The sequence below is a fragment of the Meriones unguiculatus genome, chromosome 16 (genome assembly GCF_030254825.1).
Source record: "Meriones unguiculatus strain TT.TT164.6M chromosome 16, Bangor_MerUng_6.1, whole genome shotgun sequence".
NCBI classification, from domain to species: domain Eukaryota; kingdom Metazoa; phylum Chordata; class Mammalia; order Rodentia; family Muridae; genus Meriones; species Meriones unguiculatus.
Window position 1 is genome coordinate 9,895,455 of NC_083363.1, and position 19,230 is coordinate 9,914,684.

The 19,230-nt window shown below is 48.0% G+C and overlaps 2 protein-coding genes across 11 annotated transcripts in view; one reads left to right on the forward strand and one right to left on the reverse strand.

Annotated features, from left to right (window-relative positions):
• The window catches only part of Dip2a (disco interacting protein 2 homolog A), an 80,277-nt gene extending 72,022 nt beyond the window's left edge, over positions 1–8,255 (forward strand). For all 10 annotated transcript variants that reach the window (XM_060369330.1, XM_060369335.1, XM_060369331.1 and 7 more), the window contains 6 exons: positions 908–969; positions 1,259–1,316; positions 2,816–2,890; positions 4,822–4,996; positions 5,693–5,816; positions 6,413–8,255. In XM_060369330.1, the coding sequence (XP_060225313.1) occupies positions 908–969; positions 1,259–1,316; positions 2,816–2,890; positions 4,822–4,996; positions 5,693–5,816; positions 6,413–6,665 (747 nt within the window). In that variant the 3' untranslated portion in view covers positions 6,666–8,255. The remainder of the gene's footprint in view (positions 1–907; positions 970–1,258; positions 1,317–2,815; positions 2,891–4,821; positions 4,997–5,692; positions 5,817–6,412) is intronic.
• A 1,841-nt stretch (positions 8,256–10,096) lies between these two features.
• On the reverse strand, positions 10,097–17,509 carry S100b (S100 calcium binding protein B). Its single transcript, XM_021652504.2, has 3 exons — positions 17,357–17,509; positions 14,093–14,238; positions 10,097–11,232 (listed from the first exon to the last, which is right to left on the reverse strand). Exons 2-3 carry the CDS (start codon positions 14,228–14,230, stop codon positions 11,092–11,094), a joined length of 279 nt encoding a protein of 92 aa, XP_021508179.1. The 5' UTR covers positions 14,231–14,238; positions 17,357–17,509; the 3' UTR covers positions 10,097–11,091.
• Positions 17,510–19,230: the final 1,721 nt, after the last annotated feature.

Genomic DNA, 19,230 nt, shown 5'->3' on the forward strand with positions numbered 1-19,230 from the left:
TGCTAGTGTCTCCATGTCTGTCCCTGCCCCCCCTCTTCCCCACCCCGCTTCTAAAGTCCATGTGATCTTCTGGTGGATTCCAAAATACATGTTTCTTTTACTGTCTTAGTTTATTCACAATGAGAGTTATTTGACTTTACAAAAGTTCCTTTGTAACCAAGTGTAAAGGAAGTTTTTCAGAGGCTGGTGAGAGGCTATGCTTTCTAGAAGCTGCAGGAATGATGTTGACCAGGGTATCCATTTAATTTGATGTTCCTTGTCAATAAAATGCTAATGCTGGTCCAGTGGGACAGCTCAGCGGGTAAAAGTGCTTACTACCAAGCCTGATAACCCGACTTCAGTCCCTGGGACCATCACTGTAGACGAGAACTGACTCCCTCAAGTTGTTACCTGACCTCCACATATGTGCTGTCGCGTGTGGGTATGCACGCAAACACTGTAAAATCCGAAGAAACCCTGCTACGTGACAGCACTAATCCACCCTGCTGGGATGACGCTCGCACTGTCTGCTCATCTGCGCGTCTGCTGTGCTTCGTCCTGAGTAGAGTCAGTGAGATGCCAGGCCCTGACTGGATGCTGGGTGGAAATGTTCCCAGTCTCCTGTGTTTCAGCACAGCGGAAGCTAGTGGGGACAGAAATTTATCAGAACCAACATAAACATTCTCAGATTTGGTATTTCATTCACAGTTAGCTTTGCTCAGTGTCATCTAGCCAAGTAGATGTTTGGGTGGACAGCATCAACTCTGCCACAGGGGACCATGAGTCCTTGCTCAAACTGCTTGAAGATGCACAGCCTCTCTTCCGGGTGTTATAGACATCCTGGGAGGAGCTATCACATGGCCACACTTGTGAAATCAAGCAGACCATGAGAATTCTGAAGGAAGTTCCTCTATTGTTTTCCTTCCAGGGCACAGCAGGCCCAGATCCCACGACTGTCTACGTGGACATGCGGGCGCTGCGCCATGACAGGTACTGCTCTCCCCCCCCTCCCCCCTCCCCCCTCCCCCCTCTCCCCTCCCTCCCCCCCCCCCCCCGCCTTCCGCACGGCCTCATCCAAACCCTGTGACCTAGTGCTGCAGGCTGGGTTTGCCCAAACCAGGTATCTCCATATCCTGTGTGGTAATGATGCTGGCCAAGGCAGGGATGCTTGAGCCCAGGAAACGACATTGTGGACTCACTTGAACACATGTGATTTGCCTTTTTAGAAATGACCGTGTAGTAAGTTTTATTCTGAATTTCTTTCTTTGTCAATTTTTAGAGTTCGTTTGGTGGAACGAGGTTCTCCACATAGCCTGCCATTGATGGAGTCAGGAAAGGTAGTAGAAGTTGGACCATGAAAAACCTGTGGTGTGGACAGTGCTGGGATGCACACTTCTAGTGAATGTGATACTGTATGGGGAGTGGGATGGGCCACCAAAGCCTAGAAACATGAGATTACATCTGTGACTACTCAGAGCCCAGAGCCCATAACTGGAGTGCCCAGGTATAAAAGCAGAGAAGGGACTCCGTCTTTGCAGACACTGGCAGGGCTGGAGCAGGTAGGCTATAGATCAAGGGCCCTCATGCTTCTGTCACAAAGGGCAGCACTGAGCCTGGACTGGAGATGAGAACGATTGCTCTGACGCAGGGTGACAGTAGAGAACAGGACCACAGGACACAGGCCAGTTTTGACTGGCCGTCAAAACCAGTCTTGGCCTAGTGAGCCCCCCCCCCCCGCCCCCTTCCGAAACCTCCAGATGGCAGGGAGAGGCTAAATCTGCTGAGAATGCAGAAATGAGAGCCACTGTGAGGTCAGCAGAGCAAACCCTGGAAGACTGGCATCCTTGGGAGCAAGAAGAGGTCAAGGAAGGATGACTAGGCAGGGAGGAGTCATACAGATCAGAAGAGTGGGCACAGGCTGCCTGCCCAACTGCACAGTGACCTCTTTACATCAGGGTTATCAGAGGTCCCCGGGGGTGCCTCCTCATGGACCTTAGCCCCAGAGGTAGGAAATGGAGCTTCTCCACGCCAAACCCCACTGGCTCCTGCCCAGGCTACAGCTGTCTTTTAGGAGGCGAGGAGGTAATCAAAGACAGCCATCTGACATATTTTCCCTTCCTTGCTCTCTGTAGGAGTCCTGTACCCACCTTGTCCATATATGGCTGCACCACAACTATTTTATACACTGCTTTGCAGGAATACCGAGGGCCTGATGGAATTGTGTCCTGAGTCCTTTGGCCTCGGGATTCAGGGTGGCCACAGAGAGAAAGAGTAGAGGATCCATCAGTGTGTGAGGAGACAGAGCAACTCAGAGCAGAGCAAGGCTTCTAGTATCTGTGCTTGCCTGCACTTGCCTCCCACTTTTCAGAGGTCCACATTATCATCCTCTGCATCATTCATGGGGAGACTGGGGGCATAGCAGGTGGCCCAGCAGGGAGCATGGCACTTCTACACTGACAGGTGCCTGGTGAGAACAGACTGGGAAGCATACATTCGGCCTTCTGCAGGGAGAAGCGCCTACGGAGATGGGCAGAAGACCTTCCGAATGCCCTCCCAACAAAGCATTCAGGGCCCATTTTCAGGAGCTGTGCCGTGTCGTTCAGATTCACAGCATATTTCTGTTAGTGCCTTTTCTTTTAAAATTCAAATCAAATTTAGAACAGGTTCTAGCACCCCCATACCCGATCTGTAGTCAGCCCTGCTGATTGCCCTTCTTAGCTTCAGTGGCAGATAGGGAAGGATTTGTGAGAAATGGGACTTGCCAGTGCTGCTATGTCAGAAGTCTAGAGGTTTTCTTTTCTTTCATTGGGGCCTTTAACAGCTTTCCTCCTTCCAGATCCTCCCGGGAGTGAAGGTCATCATTGCACATACTGAGACCAAAGGGCCCCTTGGAGACTCGCATCTGGGTGAGGTGAGTGCTGCCTGAGGGTGGGTATCGGCCCAGAAGTGTATAGGCCTTTCAGACCCCTGGCTTCCTCTCTTTCTTTCGGAATTCCTTAGGCTTCAGGAGCTCTGAACCGTGGGACTCTATGTGCCTTTATAAAAAGATCTGCTTTCATTATTCTTTATTGTGTACGTGTGTGTTTATTGTGGCTGTGGGCACACAAGTGCAGGTGTGCACACAAGTACCAGAGGCTGGGATCTTCCTGGAGGGGGAGCTACAGGTGGTTGTGAGCCACCTGACCCAGGTGCTGAAAACCAAATACTGGTCCTCTGGAAGAGCAGCAAGCACTAAGTGCTTTCCCACTTTCGTATGTCTTTTAAGCATCCTAGAAATGGTCTCTTTCCTGCCTCTCTTGCACTCTCAGACCCTGCTAATATGCAGGGTTTCACAGTAAGTGGGGAAAGAGGCCACTCCCTGGGTCACCTCACCAGCAAAGTGATAAGGCATTGGGAAGCCAGGAGAGATGCAAGGGAACCATCAGCAGCCTATGGAACAGGAATACCTGCTTTGAGCAGAACTGGTCAGCCATTCCTTAAAAATTAGTTTTGCATCAGAGCCAAGGTCACAGACCCAGAGGCAATCAAACACTGGCCCCAGGTTCAAGGCCCCACAGGACTTTGTTCCAGGCTTAGATCCTTGGTGTCCCAAAGACATGACCATACGTGAAGCAGTTGCGGTACACAGAGCTTGTCATAGGCCTTAAGTAGATAGGGTGCCTTACTCACTGGACAGAAGAGCCCCTCACTTCCAGGTAAGAGGTAGGTGTACCATTCACTCATGGGCAGTGAGCAGCTATTGTCCCTCACTCACAAAGAGTGGGTAGGTGAAAGTGGGGTCCATTATTATTATTATTCATGAATAGGTGAAATAGTTCACTCATGGGGCAGGAAGGCCCCCCTCACAGGCAATGGGCAAGTAAGGACCTTCACTCACAGTAGTGATCAGGCTGCAGGGGGTCCCTCACCTGAGTACAGTGGGAAAACAGGGCTCCTCGCTTGTGGGCAGTGGGCAGGTAAGACCTGTTTATAGGCACCAGGCAGGTAAGGGCAAGGAGAACCTGCAAGGGAGTTCCCACAAGACGTGAGATCCAAGCTAATAGGGGGCCAAAACTCCTCCTGGCAGCTGCCTCCTTCCTGCTTCTCTTTTGGAAGCTGCTATTTGACATTGTTAGTGTGGGCAGCTTAGTGGGTTCTTGGTGGGTTCTTGGTGGGCTCTTTCTAAGAGGCCCCTCGACAGTATTGGGGACTATAGGCACACACCTATAGACTTTGGTCTATATATGGATGCATATCAACTCACGTGAGCTTCCTGCATGAATGCAGATGGCCGCAGGTGCGCAGGAGTGTCATGGACAGCAGTGTGCCATTTACATTGTTTAGGCATAAGTTAGTGAGCAACTGTGTGTTCTCCACACAGATTGTACTTTAACCTGCCTCTGTCGTGAACATCAGACTACCCCATTCTCCCTGTCACTGTCATTTGATAGATGGAAGTGGGAACATATCCAGAGAGGACAGACCATACAGATAACATTCCTGGAACAAAGGAACAGTTTATTTTAGAAGCGGTTATGCCAGGCATGGTTACATGCATACACACACACAATCCTGCTGAGATAGGAGGATTATAAATTGGAAGCCATCCTGAGCCACATAGCAAGACCTTGTCGAAAAGGAGGAGGAAGGGGGGAGGAAGAAGAAGGAAGAAGAAATAATGATAGCAGTTGCTCATACTTGTGTTGGCTCTCTATGCCTGTCGTATTTGGTTACAAAGTAAGACATTGGAAAGGCTGCCCTTCCCTTTTGGGTGCTGTCTTGAGGTCATCTTGGGCCATAGGCTGCAGCATAGAATCAGTACTCAATGGTCTGCCTGTCCCCTTGACCACCCGTGTCCACTAGATCTGGGTGAGCAGTCCCCACAATGCCACTGGGTACTACACGGTCTATGGGGAAGAGACACTTCATGCTGACCACTTCAGTGCCCGGCTGAGCTTTGGAGACACCCAGACCATTTGGGCCAGGACTGGCTACCTTGGCTTCCTTCGCAGGACAGAGCTGACTGATGCCAGTGGAGGTAAGAGCTCCTTGGTGAAGGGCCTGCCTCAGCAGTGCAGGGGCTGGGGGTTCTGTTGCTATAGCCTGTGAGCCTTGCCCTAGATTTTGGAAACCCTCAGTTACCTCCTACCTACTCCCCACAACCCCATGTCATGGTTCGTGCTGTTCACTGTGGGGTGAAGAACAGCCTCCAATAACACTTTTCTCTCTGTGTTGCTCTTCCTTCTCCCATTGCTGCCTCCACTTTTTTAGACTCTTAACCTCTGCAGAGGATATGGTGAGGGTAGTGGCAGCGGTTGGTCATAGGCTGTTAGGTCCTCCCAGTGACATAGCTGTCCTAGAAACTGTTTTTTGTTTGTTTGTTTGTTTGTTTTAATGAGCATAGTGTGCTCTGCATGGTTCTTCAGTTGCATGTGGTACCCATTTCACCCTAAGAAGGCCAAGCTGTGGTCATTACCCAGAGGTCTGGTCCCTGAAGGCCTAACAGCTCGAGTCACAACTTCTGTAGTACATGGCTGCTATACCATTCTATAGCTAAAGATTTAAAACCGTGTCAGCATACATTGTGTAACTGAGTTGTGGCATCTCTTAAAGCCCGCTTGGTGCACAAGTACAGTCATGACCTCCAACTGGTACCTGGTGGAGTTCCTGCACAGAGGGTGGGCAGACTCCTGTGTAACTTGCTTCCTGAGCATGCACATGCCCATGTTCACAGAGCGACATGATGCACTGTATGTTGTCGGGTCTCTGGACGAAACACTGGAGCTCAGAGGCATGCGGTACCACCCCATCGACATAGAAACCTCTGTGATCCGTGCACACAGGAGCATCGCTGAATGGTAAGAGCCGACAGAGGGCTTTCCTGTGCTGTCCGTCCAGCCTCTCCTTGGGCACGAGCGCTGCATACAAGGGCAGTCCCAGGTACCATTCTCCTGAGAGCACAGTCCCCACACACGCAGAGTCCCTGGTGAGCTGGATGGCCCTCACCTTTCTCCCAGGAGGACCTGACTGCACTTTGTACCTGCTCTTCTACATACATTGCTGTCTTCCTTTTTCTGATCATGTTTAAGTCACACAGCTGTCTTTGGCATAGAGGGAGAACGTGAGATTGCCACTCTTCTCATTCTGAAGTATTTCTAGCTTAAATGTGATTTTCTCATTTAAACAGTGGTGAGCCATAATCTCTTCACGCTGTGGGGATCTTGCCCTGGGACAAGCACAGCTTTCAGTATCGAGTGCTGAGAGTTCTTGATTCTCATCAAGAACGCTAGAGTAAGCCATTCCTGTAAGATATAGTCAGGCCAGCCTTAAAATTACAAATGGCATTAGATAGCAGCACTGTGCTACTGAGTGTAAGCGGCGGCCTTTGCCGTGCTGCCCCAGCATCTGCTTGCTCCCGAGCTGTGGGTCTCTGTGACTGTCTGTTCTCCTGCAGTGCCGTGTTCACCTGGACCAACCTGCTGGTGGTGGTGGTGGAACTGGACGGTCTGGAGCAGGATGCCCTGGACCTGGTGGCCCTGGTGACCAATGTTGTGCTGGAGGAGCACTACCTTGTGGTGGGGGTGGTGGTCATTGTGGATCCTGGAGTGATCCCCATCAACTCTCGGGGTGAGAAGCAACGCATGCACCTGCGAGACGGCTTCCTGGCTGACCAGCTGGACCCCATCTACGTGGCCTACAACATGTGAGCCCAGCTGGACAGCACTGGGTGTACGAACCAGCAGAGGTCTAAGGCGAAGAGGAGCTGCACTGTCTGCCCTGGGAGAAGGGCTTCGGGCTCTCTCCGGTCACCCCTGAGTGTGCTTGTCAGGTCCTCTCAACAGTATCCTGACTGTCACGTTGGAACGTTTTCTGAATCAACTAAGGAAGTGTTTTGGATCTGCCAAGTACATTTACTAAAACATGGGTGACCGGGAAGGGGAGGGAAGGCCCGGTGTCACACTTCGGACATTGTCGACACCACGGCTGTTCTCCGCTATGCTGCGAGCTTGCACTTTTTTTTTTAGCTAAATATACTCCTGATTTCTAAATATATAATTTCCTGATTATTTATTCCCATGTGTAATAACAAACATATGTGTAAAGTCTATGTCGGAGAGAACTTTTGAGCCAAGCCTGCCTCGGAAGGCTGACGAAAAGAGCAGCCCCATTCTCCACGCTCACAGACCGGACTCCACAGAACCACACAGCTTCCTTTTTCCAGTCTGATTATTGAAGCGGGTGTGCCTGGTTGTCTGTGTGTGTTGTCACTAATGCTCAGCAAGTGCCATTTTAGACTGTTTAGTTAGATCCTGTTTCAGAAAGAGAAACCAGCATTTAATTTAGAATCGCTTTCCTGACCTGTAATGTAGTGACATTTAAACTGCAAGTTCTCATGACATCACAACACTCACTCTTCTCATGAAGTACACTGACTTATTTTTATGAACACATCTGGAAGCATGAGTGGCAACCTAAGCTCTTTTTACCCATGTGCTGGCTGGGCCTCTGACACAGTTGAGTCACCATGGGAGCCTGTCTGTCTAGGATGGACATTAGCTGCAGCCTCTTGGCTTTGCATTTGAGTTATGTGCCTATAAAATTTGGCCAAACCATTTTTAGTTATTTTATCCAAACTTGAAATCCAAGTGATCTAATCTTGTACTTAAGTCAGAAAAGAGAATGTAAAATCCTTTAGCTACTTCTAAGAATTTGAAGTCAAGCATGAATCTAAGATTATTTTTATATAACTAATCAAAGATTAATGTTGTTGGGGTTTAGGGACTTTGAAGGGTGGAGAAGTTTATGAACGTATCTGCTTCACAGAAACAGTTGGACTTTCCAGGGTTGCCTGGATCTTGCTTCAGTGAGTCCGGCTAACTGGTCTACCCTCACATCTCACTCTCGGCAAGCACTGTGTGCAGCAGCGCTTTTTGCTCATGGTATCAAACTGTGGTGTAGTATGTTGAAGCATACTGGAATTCTAGTAATTCTGTTATAGTTATGTACAGAATCCATGTAACTTATTCTTGGCATCAGGTTTAGCAACAGACTGGTGAAGGTCCACAGTAGATGACGGAGAAGGAACAGAACTACCTAGCCACCATCTCAATGTTGTAGTTTTATAGCAGACAGCGCTTGTAAACTTTTTTGTATTAAAAACTCAGTGGCAGTAAGAACGTATCTGGTAAGTTAAGATTTTAAGAATTGTATTAAAATGTTTTAAAGTTACTCTCTGGGAATTCTGTATATCACACTAATTTTTTATATCATGTTAATAAAAGCTATTGACTTTGTAATTTTGCATTTTGAAATATGTGAAAGGGTTTTAAAAGTTTCCCCAAATAGGATGTATTTTATTATGCATTATTTCTTTCAGAAATATAACAACAATTATGCTTATCGTATAAAATCTAGAAAACACATTACAGTGTAAGAAAGGAAATTTAAAATCTTCTACAGTCCTGCTTACCAACAACAGCAGTCTCAGTTCTGCCATAAATCTCAGGGATTTCTAACATTTAAAACTTTTTTTTTTGTTTTTTTTTTACAAAATTAGGATCATATACTTATTTTATAATCTGCTTTTGTACTTAATAAATTACAGACTTTTGACTCTGTCACATACATTCTTTACATGTCTTAATGCCGACATTGTGTGGTGCACACGACGGCATGCAGCACGCCCTGATCTGCTGTACCAGCACCCCCATTGCGTAGTGAGTCACCTCCCTGATGCCCACTTTGATTTCCACAGCGCCATGTCCGCCTGGCCTCAGTTCTGCTGGTAGCATGGCTAGGTCAGAGTTTGTGATGGGTGCCTGGGTACCCATTACCCCCAGAAGGGCCATAGGGCAGAGGTCACAGTCCCAGCCACTTAGCAGTACTGGTTACCCCTCTGACACTGTCACTATCCTGGGGATTAGGCTCAGCTCTCATGTTTTGCTGTTCTTGGCTTCCTTAGTGGTCAAAGACTAGAGTTTCCTCCCTGAGCTGTAGCCCTGCTCTGCTTTGCCTCAGGCTGTTTGGAGAGGATCTCAGAACCCCTGCAGAGATCTGTCCATCTTAGAGCATCTCCCCAGGGCCAGGCCTTAGGGTGCAACTTCTCAGCAGCGTTGGCTCAGGTGCCTCTGCGAGTGTCGACCACTGCTCATCAGAGGGCAGCACCTCGTGCCCTGCCCACCCCCAGCAAGTAGAGCATCATTTAGTAGGGGCTGATAAATAGCATCGCAGCTTGCATTGACATGAGCTTCGTGGCCAAGTCTAGTCACGCGGGCGGTAGTCTCCTAGGAGGCTCTTGAAGAGGAAGTGGTCAATCACCACATCTGCCTTTGTAGAGGGATTCAGGGGGCTTGGCTAAGCAGAGCCTCCGGCCATGTGGGAAGGGTCATGTGAGGACTGTAGCATTTGGCTGGGACAAGAGGACCTCAGGAGTCCCTGTAGATAGCTCCTGGGCTTCTGTCATGGTAGCTCAGGTGTCCCAAATTACATACTGTGTGCTTCTTACAGTCTAGTCCAGCTCATTGCCAGTTCTCTGCCTCTGGACCCCAGTGCCCTCCTGCACCCACTTAGTATTTTCCATGTGTTCATGTGTCCGACCACCTGGTCTCCAGCAGGGGAGGCTAACTAGAAGAAACAGGTCACTGGGGCAGCCCTTGGAAGGCATCCTGTCCTTCCCACTTCCTGTCTGCCACAGGTGAGCTCCTCCGCCATGCCCTTCCCTTCACGATGAAACCTCTGAGAGCATCCGCTAAATAAATCTCTATTCTGTTTTTAGTTATGCCAGGCATTCTATCAAGTGGCAAGAAAGCTAAGTGTGAGCCAGCCAGGCCGGAAAATTGCATGCGGGAGCCACCTCATACCCTCTGGTCAAGGAGACTCTGGTTCTGTGCAGCCTTCCAATATCTAGGGCCTCCTCCAGCCCTAGCTGCCTCTCACCTCGCCTTGGGCTGTTCCTGAGGATGGGGTGAGGTCAAGGCAGTCCCACTCCAGGGACTTTAAGCCCTTGTCCTGGTCTTGTAAGAACTTTTTTATGTCTTGTTCAGTGAGGGCGGAGAATTTTTACAGTGCAGGGGCATTGTTTGGTTGACTTAGTGAATTTCTAAATCTCTTCTCTTAAAAAAAGTACAAACAAGGGATGTGCAAGAGTAATTAGAATTTTCTTAGAATGGCTTGTTAATATTTGAGATGTGTTTTTCATTTATTTGCAACTTGAATTATTTGAACCTTCAGCATTTGAACATGCAGGCTAAAAAGCATCAAGCTCAGCTTCCTCACAGTCCTTGACTCTCAGCCTCACTGAGTGGTAAGCAGGCCCTAGGCACCGGCAGGGTGAGACATGACATCCAGCACTAAAGGACACACCTCAGGGACCTTTCATTCCCCAGCAACACAGCCCACAAACCTCAGCCTTTATACAGAGCAGAGGGAGCCAGGGAGATACAACTAGCGAGAAAAAGACCTTAAGCTCTGCCATTCTCCTCCTAGGTACCTGTCCTACGGGGACAGCAGTGGCATACTGAACCGAATTTTTATTCTCAATCTTGGGTCAGAATGTTAATACTTAATTTGTGAGACCTATTTTTTTTTTCCAGTTAGAACTGTTGGCATTGAATATTTACTTGATAATCTCTGCTCACTGTAGAAGAAGGGGCTGAAGTGTGGCATTGCTCGTTTGGGCTGGGGGAGGATGCATGGGTTCAGACTGCTTTCGTGGGCGTCTCCATCACCGGTGAGCAGATGGAGGGAAGAGCAGCGTCTTCAGGAGACGGGGACCCAGCTGTGGACATGCAGGGGTGCTGGAAAGCATTGGGACTGCTGTTAATGGTCTGCTCTGAAACTTCCGAGAGATACTTGTGCCGCGACACAAGCCACTCGTGCTTTACTGCAGAGCATTGATTTTTGTCCCCTAAGGGATTCTAGCCAACAGCCAGCTCACAGGAATACCTGACATGGCAGAAATAAGGGTGTGCTAGTTTAAAGCAGGTTTCAGTTTTTCATGCCCAAAGCAAATCAAGCTTTTAATTAGTTCTGGGTGTCTAGAGAGCTCAGCTCTTTGGAGCCCGCAAGCCTTTGCTCTGCTTCCTCTTTGACCTTTCTGCCGCAGGAACAGCTTAGCTCTCTTCCCCCCTCCCCTCACTCATGTTCAAAGAATTCATGGCAGGCTGTAGTGATCATGGAGACAAAGGCCATGAATTCCTGGAAGTCGCATTCTCCATCTCCATCTTCATCCAGTGTTTCCATGACTTTGTCCACAACTTCCTGTTCTTTGATTTCCTTAGAGAGAGAGAGACAGAAAAGGAGGAGGTGGTTAAACTCTTTTTAGATGGTATTCAGGGCCATCAAAATGGTCTGAGAAGTACTAGGCTGATAGTTTGCATCAGAAACAATCCCAAGATAGGAAATGGAAGCTTTTGGCAGCCCAATGGGACTGTCAACCACAGGAAGAGGGGAGGGGTCTGTTCTCTTCCCTTTGGTCTGGTGGGACCCCGATACTTCAAAATGGGGTAACAATCAGGAAGAAATGTGTATTGCAGTCTGTCTCAGCCTAGGCCAGTGACTGGAAAGAAGAAAGCCAGGCGAAAGAAGAAAGCCAAGCACATGAGTGAACATGTGCTTGGGGGCCACATGGATTTTAACATTTACTAAAATAACACTCCGTGGTGGTGCACGCCTTTAATCCCAGCAGGGAGACAGAGGCAGGCTGATTGCTGTGAGTTCAAGGCCAGCCTGGTCTTCAAATCGAGTTCAGGATATCCAAGGGGAGAAACCCTGTCCCGAAAAACGAACAAAACTAAACAATAATAACACTGGGGAACATGTCAGAGCTGCTTTTCATCGTATTCTTTTTCTTCATGAGTAGCTTCCTAGGTGTCTTCGGCTTTTCCCTGACAGTTCTGATGCCGAAGCCCAGTGAGTGGTAAGGCCATTACTGCTCGGTGCACAAAGCAGGTGAATGGAAAGGCCACTAACTGATGCACCAACAGTGCAGGCCTGAAAACAGGTGGGAAGAATGCAGGCTGGAGCGCTGAAGATCCTTAGTACAGACTGTTTCAGTTAACACCTGTTGTGCCCGATTCGAAAGACCCCAAAAGACCACCACCAGGAGTCAAGTGCATTGCAGAACACATGAGGATCTTTTTATTACAAGCTACAACTCAGGCTCACACACCTGCACCGCAAAGCGGTGAGAGTCTCGTGCTCAGGATAGTTGGGTGATTTTTAAAGAGTCCGGTCCCTCCCAGCATGCCCAAAGCAGGGGAATTCCTGCCTGGTAAGCATCTATTGATCAAAACACAAAAGGGGATACTGCATTTTGAACTGATTGGCCATAGGAAGGCACCCAATCCATTAATTGTCTAGCTTCCCTTGTTTGGCTCCCCTCGTGGAGAGGGGCCGGTTTCCTAGCAACTGTATCTCTAGTGGGCAGGAAAGAATGCAGTAAGGCTAGTTCTTCCCACAGGTGGCTGAATGTGTCTCCACCTAGCTAACCTTAGTTCAGGCTTATGCTTTAAACTTTAAAACAATAGCCACTGATTTTTAATTCTTTGGTCTCTCACACCATCCCTCACCTCCCCAGGCAGGACAGCCCTGTGGAGAAGCCAAGGGCTTCCCTAAATACAGAAGATTTCATTGTAAAATATGGTGATTCTCCTGAGGGCTTTAAAACATCTCCCGAAAGATAAATGGGAATAGCGTGGTTCTTTGAGCCACACCACAGGTGCTATGGTTCTGATCCTACACGGCCTCCAAAGGCTCCTGTGTAGGAGGCCCAGTGCCATCCTGTGGCATCACAGGGAGATGGTAGAACCTTTGGGAGGTACGCATGCGGGGAGGAAGCTAGGCCACTGGGCCGTGCCCTTCCTTTCTTTGTTGCCCACACTCAGGTGAGCAGCTTTGCTCCTCCTCATGATGGTCAGCCTCATCAAAGGCCCAAACAGAGGAGCCTGAGAACTGTAGACTGAAACTGTGAACCAAAATAAACCTTTCCTGCTGGACCATGGTGGCACATGCCTTCAATCCCAGAACTTGAGAGACAGAGGCAGGTGGATCTCTGAGTTGGAGGCCAGCATGGTCTACAGCGTGAATTCCAGGGCAGCCAGAGCTACACAGAGAAACTCTGTCTTGAGAGACAAACGAACTAAATCCTGGTCTACAGAGTGAGTTTTAGTACAGCCAGGGCAATACAGAGAAATCCTGTCTCAAAAAAACCTAAATAAACAAAATAAATTTTCACTCCTTCAAGTTGATTTTCTCTGGTGCTTTCGTTAAACCAGGCCAGCAAACATGTATGATACCTTGATATCTTACATGAGTTATCGTTAATAAACGTTACATTACATGCTAAAGTTTTCTGTTCTAAAATTATGATACTGCACTTTCACTATATGTTAAGAGCTTGGCACATTCATCTCATCCCTGTGTACTCCCTCTCTAAAGCTGAAGAAATCAAAACTCTCCTGTTAAGTCAAAAGGTAGAATGGGTAGGTGGGACCGTGAAGCAGCTGTCGCCCGTGTATCTGAATGTCTGAGAAATTAGTTCCCAAAGCAGATTTGGAGATTTCTCCGGTAATCCCACAGGCCTGCTTCGTCTGTACCCAGCAAAGAAGTAATTTGGCCCGACTGGAGAAAGGAAAACCTCAGCGAGACATCCAGTCCATAAGAATCAACATATACCCAGTTAACGTGGATTGCAGCTTCCTGTTACCGTGTGACCGAGCTGTGTCCTAGAGCGATACCCAACCTTGGCACTTGAACTGACTGGTTTTCCTCTGTCTGTGTGGTTTGCTACTCCCACGCCCCAGGATGCTCCCTGTGACAGGACACATTGTATACCACCAGTATTTCCCTCTCGTTCAAGGTGTGCCGCGAGCGAGCCAGCTTTGGCTCAGGGGACCAAGAGAGCACTGGGTGGCAGACGGTTACGGTTCACTTCCAGGGCAGCTCTTGGTTTCCCGGCGGTAGAAACACTAGGAAGCAGAGGAAGCAGCGGGTAGGGAAGGGAGGGAGTGCTTCCACCACCGGAATCTTAAGTACCCAGAGAAGACCAGAGCTTGCCAGGAGCCCTTCTGCAGCGTCCTAAGTGAACTTATTATGCCTTGTCAATGTCATCTATTCAGGGGCGCCTCGGGCCTACCTCCAGGAAGTGGGAGAGCTCATTGTTGATAAGCTCCTTGAGCTCTGACTTCTTCAGCTTGTGCTTGTCACCCTCTCTTCCTGAATACTGATGGAAGACGCTAATGAGGACAACCATGGTCTTCTCCAGCTCGGACATTCCGGAGGCTGCAGGAGAAAGACACCTTTTCATGTTTTCTCCCCTGGTCTTTGGGGAGTTTAATACGCTGCTTTCAGACCTCAGCCCGGATGAGGGGTAGAGAGGCCTGGCCAGGAGAGGCACCCCACAAATCTGCACTGACCGCATTTCACCCTCTACCTTCCAGGCCCACCACCTCCCTTCTCTGTTCCCACGAAGCCACAGGGTTAAGTTTCCAAGACAGCTGGCTTCTGCTTGGGTTTGGTCAATGAGAAACTAGCAAAGATGCTGATGCAAAGCATCAGACAATTCCAGGTTTCCCTGCTGGCTGTCCCCAACCCTGGAAGTCTCCAGGCTATAGAATCAGCGGGTGGATTTAAGGACACCAAGATGACTTAGTAGCAAGTAAATATTAAAAAGCTCTATCAATGAACAATTTAAAAAACATGCTAAACAGTATCCTCATATAGCAATAATGTCAGGGGTTAGGAAGAAAAAATGCAGGCGCTTCCGAAAGATTCTGTGGAACAAGAGCAGGAGTGTCTTGGCTAGTTTTATATCAGTTTGACCCAAGCTACAGTCCTATCTAAGAGGAGGGAATCTCAATTGAGAAAATGTTGCCATAAGATCCATCTGTAAGGCATTTTCTTAAGCAGTGATTGATGCCGGAGAGCCCAGCCCACAGTGGGTGGGGTCATTCCTGGGTCCTGGGTTCTATTGGAAAGCAGGCTGAGCAAGCCAGTAAGCAGCACCCTTCCATGGCCTCTGCATAAGCTCCTGCCCTCAGGCTCCTGCTTTGCTTGAGTTCCTGTCCTGGCTTCCTGGGATAATGAACTGTGACGTGGAATCATAAGCTGGGTAAACCCTTCCCCAGCTTGCTTTTTGGTCATGGTGTTTCATTGCAGCAATAGTGACCCTACCTAAGACAAAGAGTTTAGTTTCATTTGAATTAATACGTAAGTTTAAGCCGTTTAAATAAAAATACGAGCAGGATAGTTTTTGGATGGGTAACAAACCAAAAACAAACAAACAAGCAAAACCTGTAAAATTTGTCTGGAAAAAAAAAAGTAACACTGCACCAACTTTTTGAAAAATAAAGTGAAACGACCTTCCAAAAATATGTACTCCAAGGGTCATCTGATTCTACTGGTGTCCCGACACAGGGAGGCAGAGGCAGAGGCAGAGGCAGAGCTGGGCGTTCTGGGCTTCCTCATTGGTCTGGCTTCAGAATACAGCGACTTCTTTGTGAGGGGGCATGCCATAAGAAGCAAACAGCCTTCGCAGTAAGCCCCTGATTCAGCAGCCACAGCGTGCAGGGAGGGCTGCTCCGTTCTCGGAGTGACTCAGTTAACAAAGGTGGCTTGTGGCTCATTTCAGAAATCAGCCACTTAGGCAGAGACATTTGACTGCTCTCGGCCTTGAGTTCTGATCCCTAAGTCAGAACTTGCACTGCACATAATTAAAAATCAACAACAACAAAAGGTTGAAAAGTCATTTCCACATTGAACATATTACATCTTAGAATAAAATTTTAGTAACTTTTTTAAAGTTTTATTAACGATCTCCCAAAGGAGACGAATAGAAGGTTTTTGTTGTGTTTTTTTTTTTTTGTTTTTTTTTTAACCTTGATTTGCTCTTTGGTACTTTGCTTTGCTCATATTCTCCAAAGACACACGAAATACCTCGTAAAGTAGACCAACCCAGACGGACTAAATGTGACACTCTATTCTCTTTTGGTTTCTTCACTTGAGTTTTCAGTTATTGTTGGTCTTTTAGTTAAAAAAAAAAAAAAAATCTCATGTGTATGGGTGTCTGCCTACATGTGTGTCTCTGTAATGTGTGCATGCCTGGTGCTTGCAGAGGCCAGAAGAGGGTGATCTATCCCCCGGAACTGGAAATACAGGCATTTGTGAGCTTTCATGTGGATACTGGGCTGAGCCATCTTGCTAGCCCCATTACTGTTTGTTTATGAAAGAAAATGTTTGTTGCTCCATGAAGAACAGTGGGAGGGCAGGAGCAATTGCCTGTTTCGTTCCTTTCTTTTTCAGGTTAAGATGAGGTCTTCCTGACCCCATCTCTTCTAAATCAGTGTCTCTCTTGCCGTTACTCCATAAGTGTTGGCTCATACCCAGCACAATTATTGATTTTTTTTTTTTTAATCTCGAGAAATTCTGTATCATGCGGACACTTCTCAAAGTCCTAATGGCCTGGGGGAGGGGAAGGTTAAATGATCTTTTTGTGGATAAAGACTAAGACTTAAAAATAAATGGTGTAACATGTATCCCATATGCTAAAAAACAAAAACAAAAACAAAACTCCATAAATTTTGTTTTTCACAACCATGGCACAAATTAAAAAACTTTCCCCTTTTCTCCTTTCAACTAAAGAAGCATTGGCTGATAGTCTGTCTTCTAAGACAAATGGAAGCAAGTGCCCATGTGAACACTGGGTGTTAGTCGTTTATAAAGAAAGCTCAGGACTTGAGCTTCTTGAAGCTAAGGTCAGAGGTTAACTCACAGAGATAACTGGAAAACCAGAAGCCTCTCCTAACCCCGTTTATTTGTTCCAATTCATAATTACTTGAAAAGATTCAGCTACTCTACTTTTTTTTTTGACTGGTGACTGGAGCTATAGCTCTTGGCATTTCAAGTAGGTAAGCTAGAAAATCTCCCAGGGGCGCTGCAGGGCCCCAGGAAAAGCTGCCATGGGGGAGGGAGAGCCCTAGTTGAGGATTTGGGGTAACCTTGCAAGAAAACCCTTCCCCTAGGAGTCAGAAAAGAAGCACTCCGTGTGCCACCTCCGAGAACCTCAGCAGTCATTCTGAATCTTTAAAAATGGCCCCCGGCTTAATGAGAACAGAAACCAGAGACAGCACAGCTACGGCAGCTACGGCAGCATGGTCAGTGTCAAGAGCACCGGAAAGCCAGCCTCAAATCACAGAATGTCATCGGCAGGTTTGAAATGCTGCCAAATGTCTCCAAAGGGCATTTCAAACAAACAAACAAACAAACAAAAAACCCCAAAAAACAAAAACTTAAAAAAAATTTTTAAAGCTCAATTTCCATTCAAGCCCCCTTTACCCCTCACCCTCTGAAGAGTGAAAATGCAGTTTTTTTCTTGAGTCCTCTCCCAGTGGCTCTTTCTCACCTCCTGGTCACCTTTTTGCTGCTGCTGTCCTCTCTGGCTTCCGTGTCCAAGTGGCAGGAGTGTAGACAGAGCAGCTTCTTATTCCTCCTCCAGAGAAGACGGGGTGGGGCCTTGGCACAGTCCACCACTGCAGGCTAAGGCTGCCAATGGGGGCCGAGGGTAGGGAGGAGCTGGACAGGCAGGCCTGCAGACAGGGCCCCATTGACTGGGTGCCCTGGGGAGCTGCTGGGCAGCCACAGTTGGGCATGATCTAGAGAGCAAACCGGGGCCTGTTGGGCAGGAAGTGTGGAGTCAGCTTCTCTGTGCCTTTTGAATATTATCCCATTAATATTGATGGGACTCCAAAGGCAAAGGTTGGGGGTAGGAAGAGGAGTGAGACATGGATGATTTTTTTAATGAGTTTTTTTTATTAATTACAGTTTATTCATTTTGTATCCCACCTGTAGCTCCCTCCTTCTTCCCCTCCCATGCCCCTCTCCAGTCCATTGATAGGGGAGGTCCTCCTCCCCTTCCTTTTGATCCTAGTCTATCAGGTCTCATCAGGACTGGTTGCATTGTCTTCCTCTGTGGCTTGGTAAGGCTGCTCCCGGAGCTGATCAAAGAGCCAGCCATTGAGTTCATGTCATAGACAGTCCCTGTTCCCATTACTATGGAACCCACTTGGACACTGAGCTGCGATGGGCTACATGGGTGGAGGGGTTCTAGGTTATCTCCGTGAATGGTCCTTCGTTGGAGTATCAGTCTCAGAAAAGACCCCTGTGCCCAGATTTTTTGGTTCTGTTGCTCTCCTTGTGGAGCTCCTGTCCTCTCCACATCTTACTATTTCCCACTTCTTTCATAAGATTCCCTGCACTCTGCCAAACGTTTGGCTATAAGTCTCAGTATCTGCTCTGATACCCTGCTGGGTAGAGTCTTTCAGAGTCCCTCTGTGGTAGGCTCCTGTCCTATTCTCTGTTTTCTCCCTTTTCTGATGTCCATCCTCTTTGTCTTTCTGAGTGAGGATTGAGCATCTTACCCAGAATCCTCCTTCTTGGGACGGATTGATTTAAACAGCAAACATGCAGCCAAGAACTGGAGGCTTTTAGTGCTGTGTACAGGGCACTGTGTGGCCGAGGCTGGCTTCCAAGGAGGCCTCTTAAGTACTTTCCTTGCCTGCCAGCTTCCTGGCCCCTCCTGCAGCTATGGCGTGCTGTGGACGTTGGTGATGGCCAGTGGTTATGCCTGGGCTCCTCTTTGAGTCTAGTGTTTCGGGGAGCCAGCATGCAATAGATTGATTACTTGTTGGACTTAGAGAAAAATCCTTGCTAAGAATGAAGACGTGCCAGCTCTGTCTTGGCCTCTCTCTTCACCCTGGTAAAAGGTTATGAGTTGTTTGAGCCAGAAATGCTTTTTAAAGTAGCCTGTCCAATGCCTTTTTCACATAGGGAAAACCTGTTGTGTCTCTCGGCAAGGTATGGAATGAACCCAGAAAGCAGCCTGCGCTCCTGTTGTTCGTCTTCAGCAACGCCACACCTGAGCTTCTAAGGACATCTGCTGTGGGCTCTTGCCCAGAAGTAAGCAGTCCTGCTGACGAATCACAGGAGCATTAGGCCAAGCTCACTAAACAAGCAGAGGGCAGCAAAGCCACCTGTCCCTTTGCCCCGAATGTTCAGAGAGGCAGTGGGAGGAGCTCCCTGGCAAAAGTCATCCAAACATCATGGGGATCAAGAGGTTGACCAGACATGTGAAAGGTAGGCTAAAGCTTTCCTGCTGGGGAAATGTGCCCTTTCCTTGACGAAAGGCAATGTCTCTTAGCTTTGGGGCAGAGGTATAAACCCCTGCTCTAGTTCCTCTCTAATAGGGGGCAAATTGCCATTTATCTATAAGAGATCAAA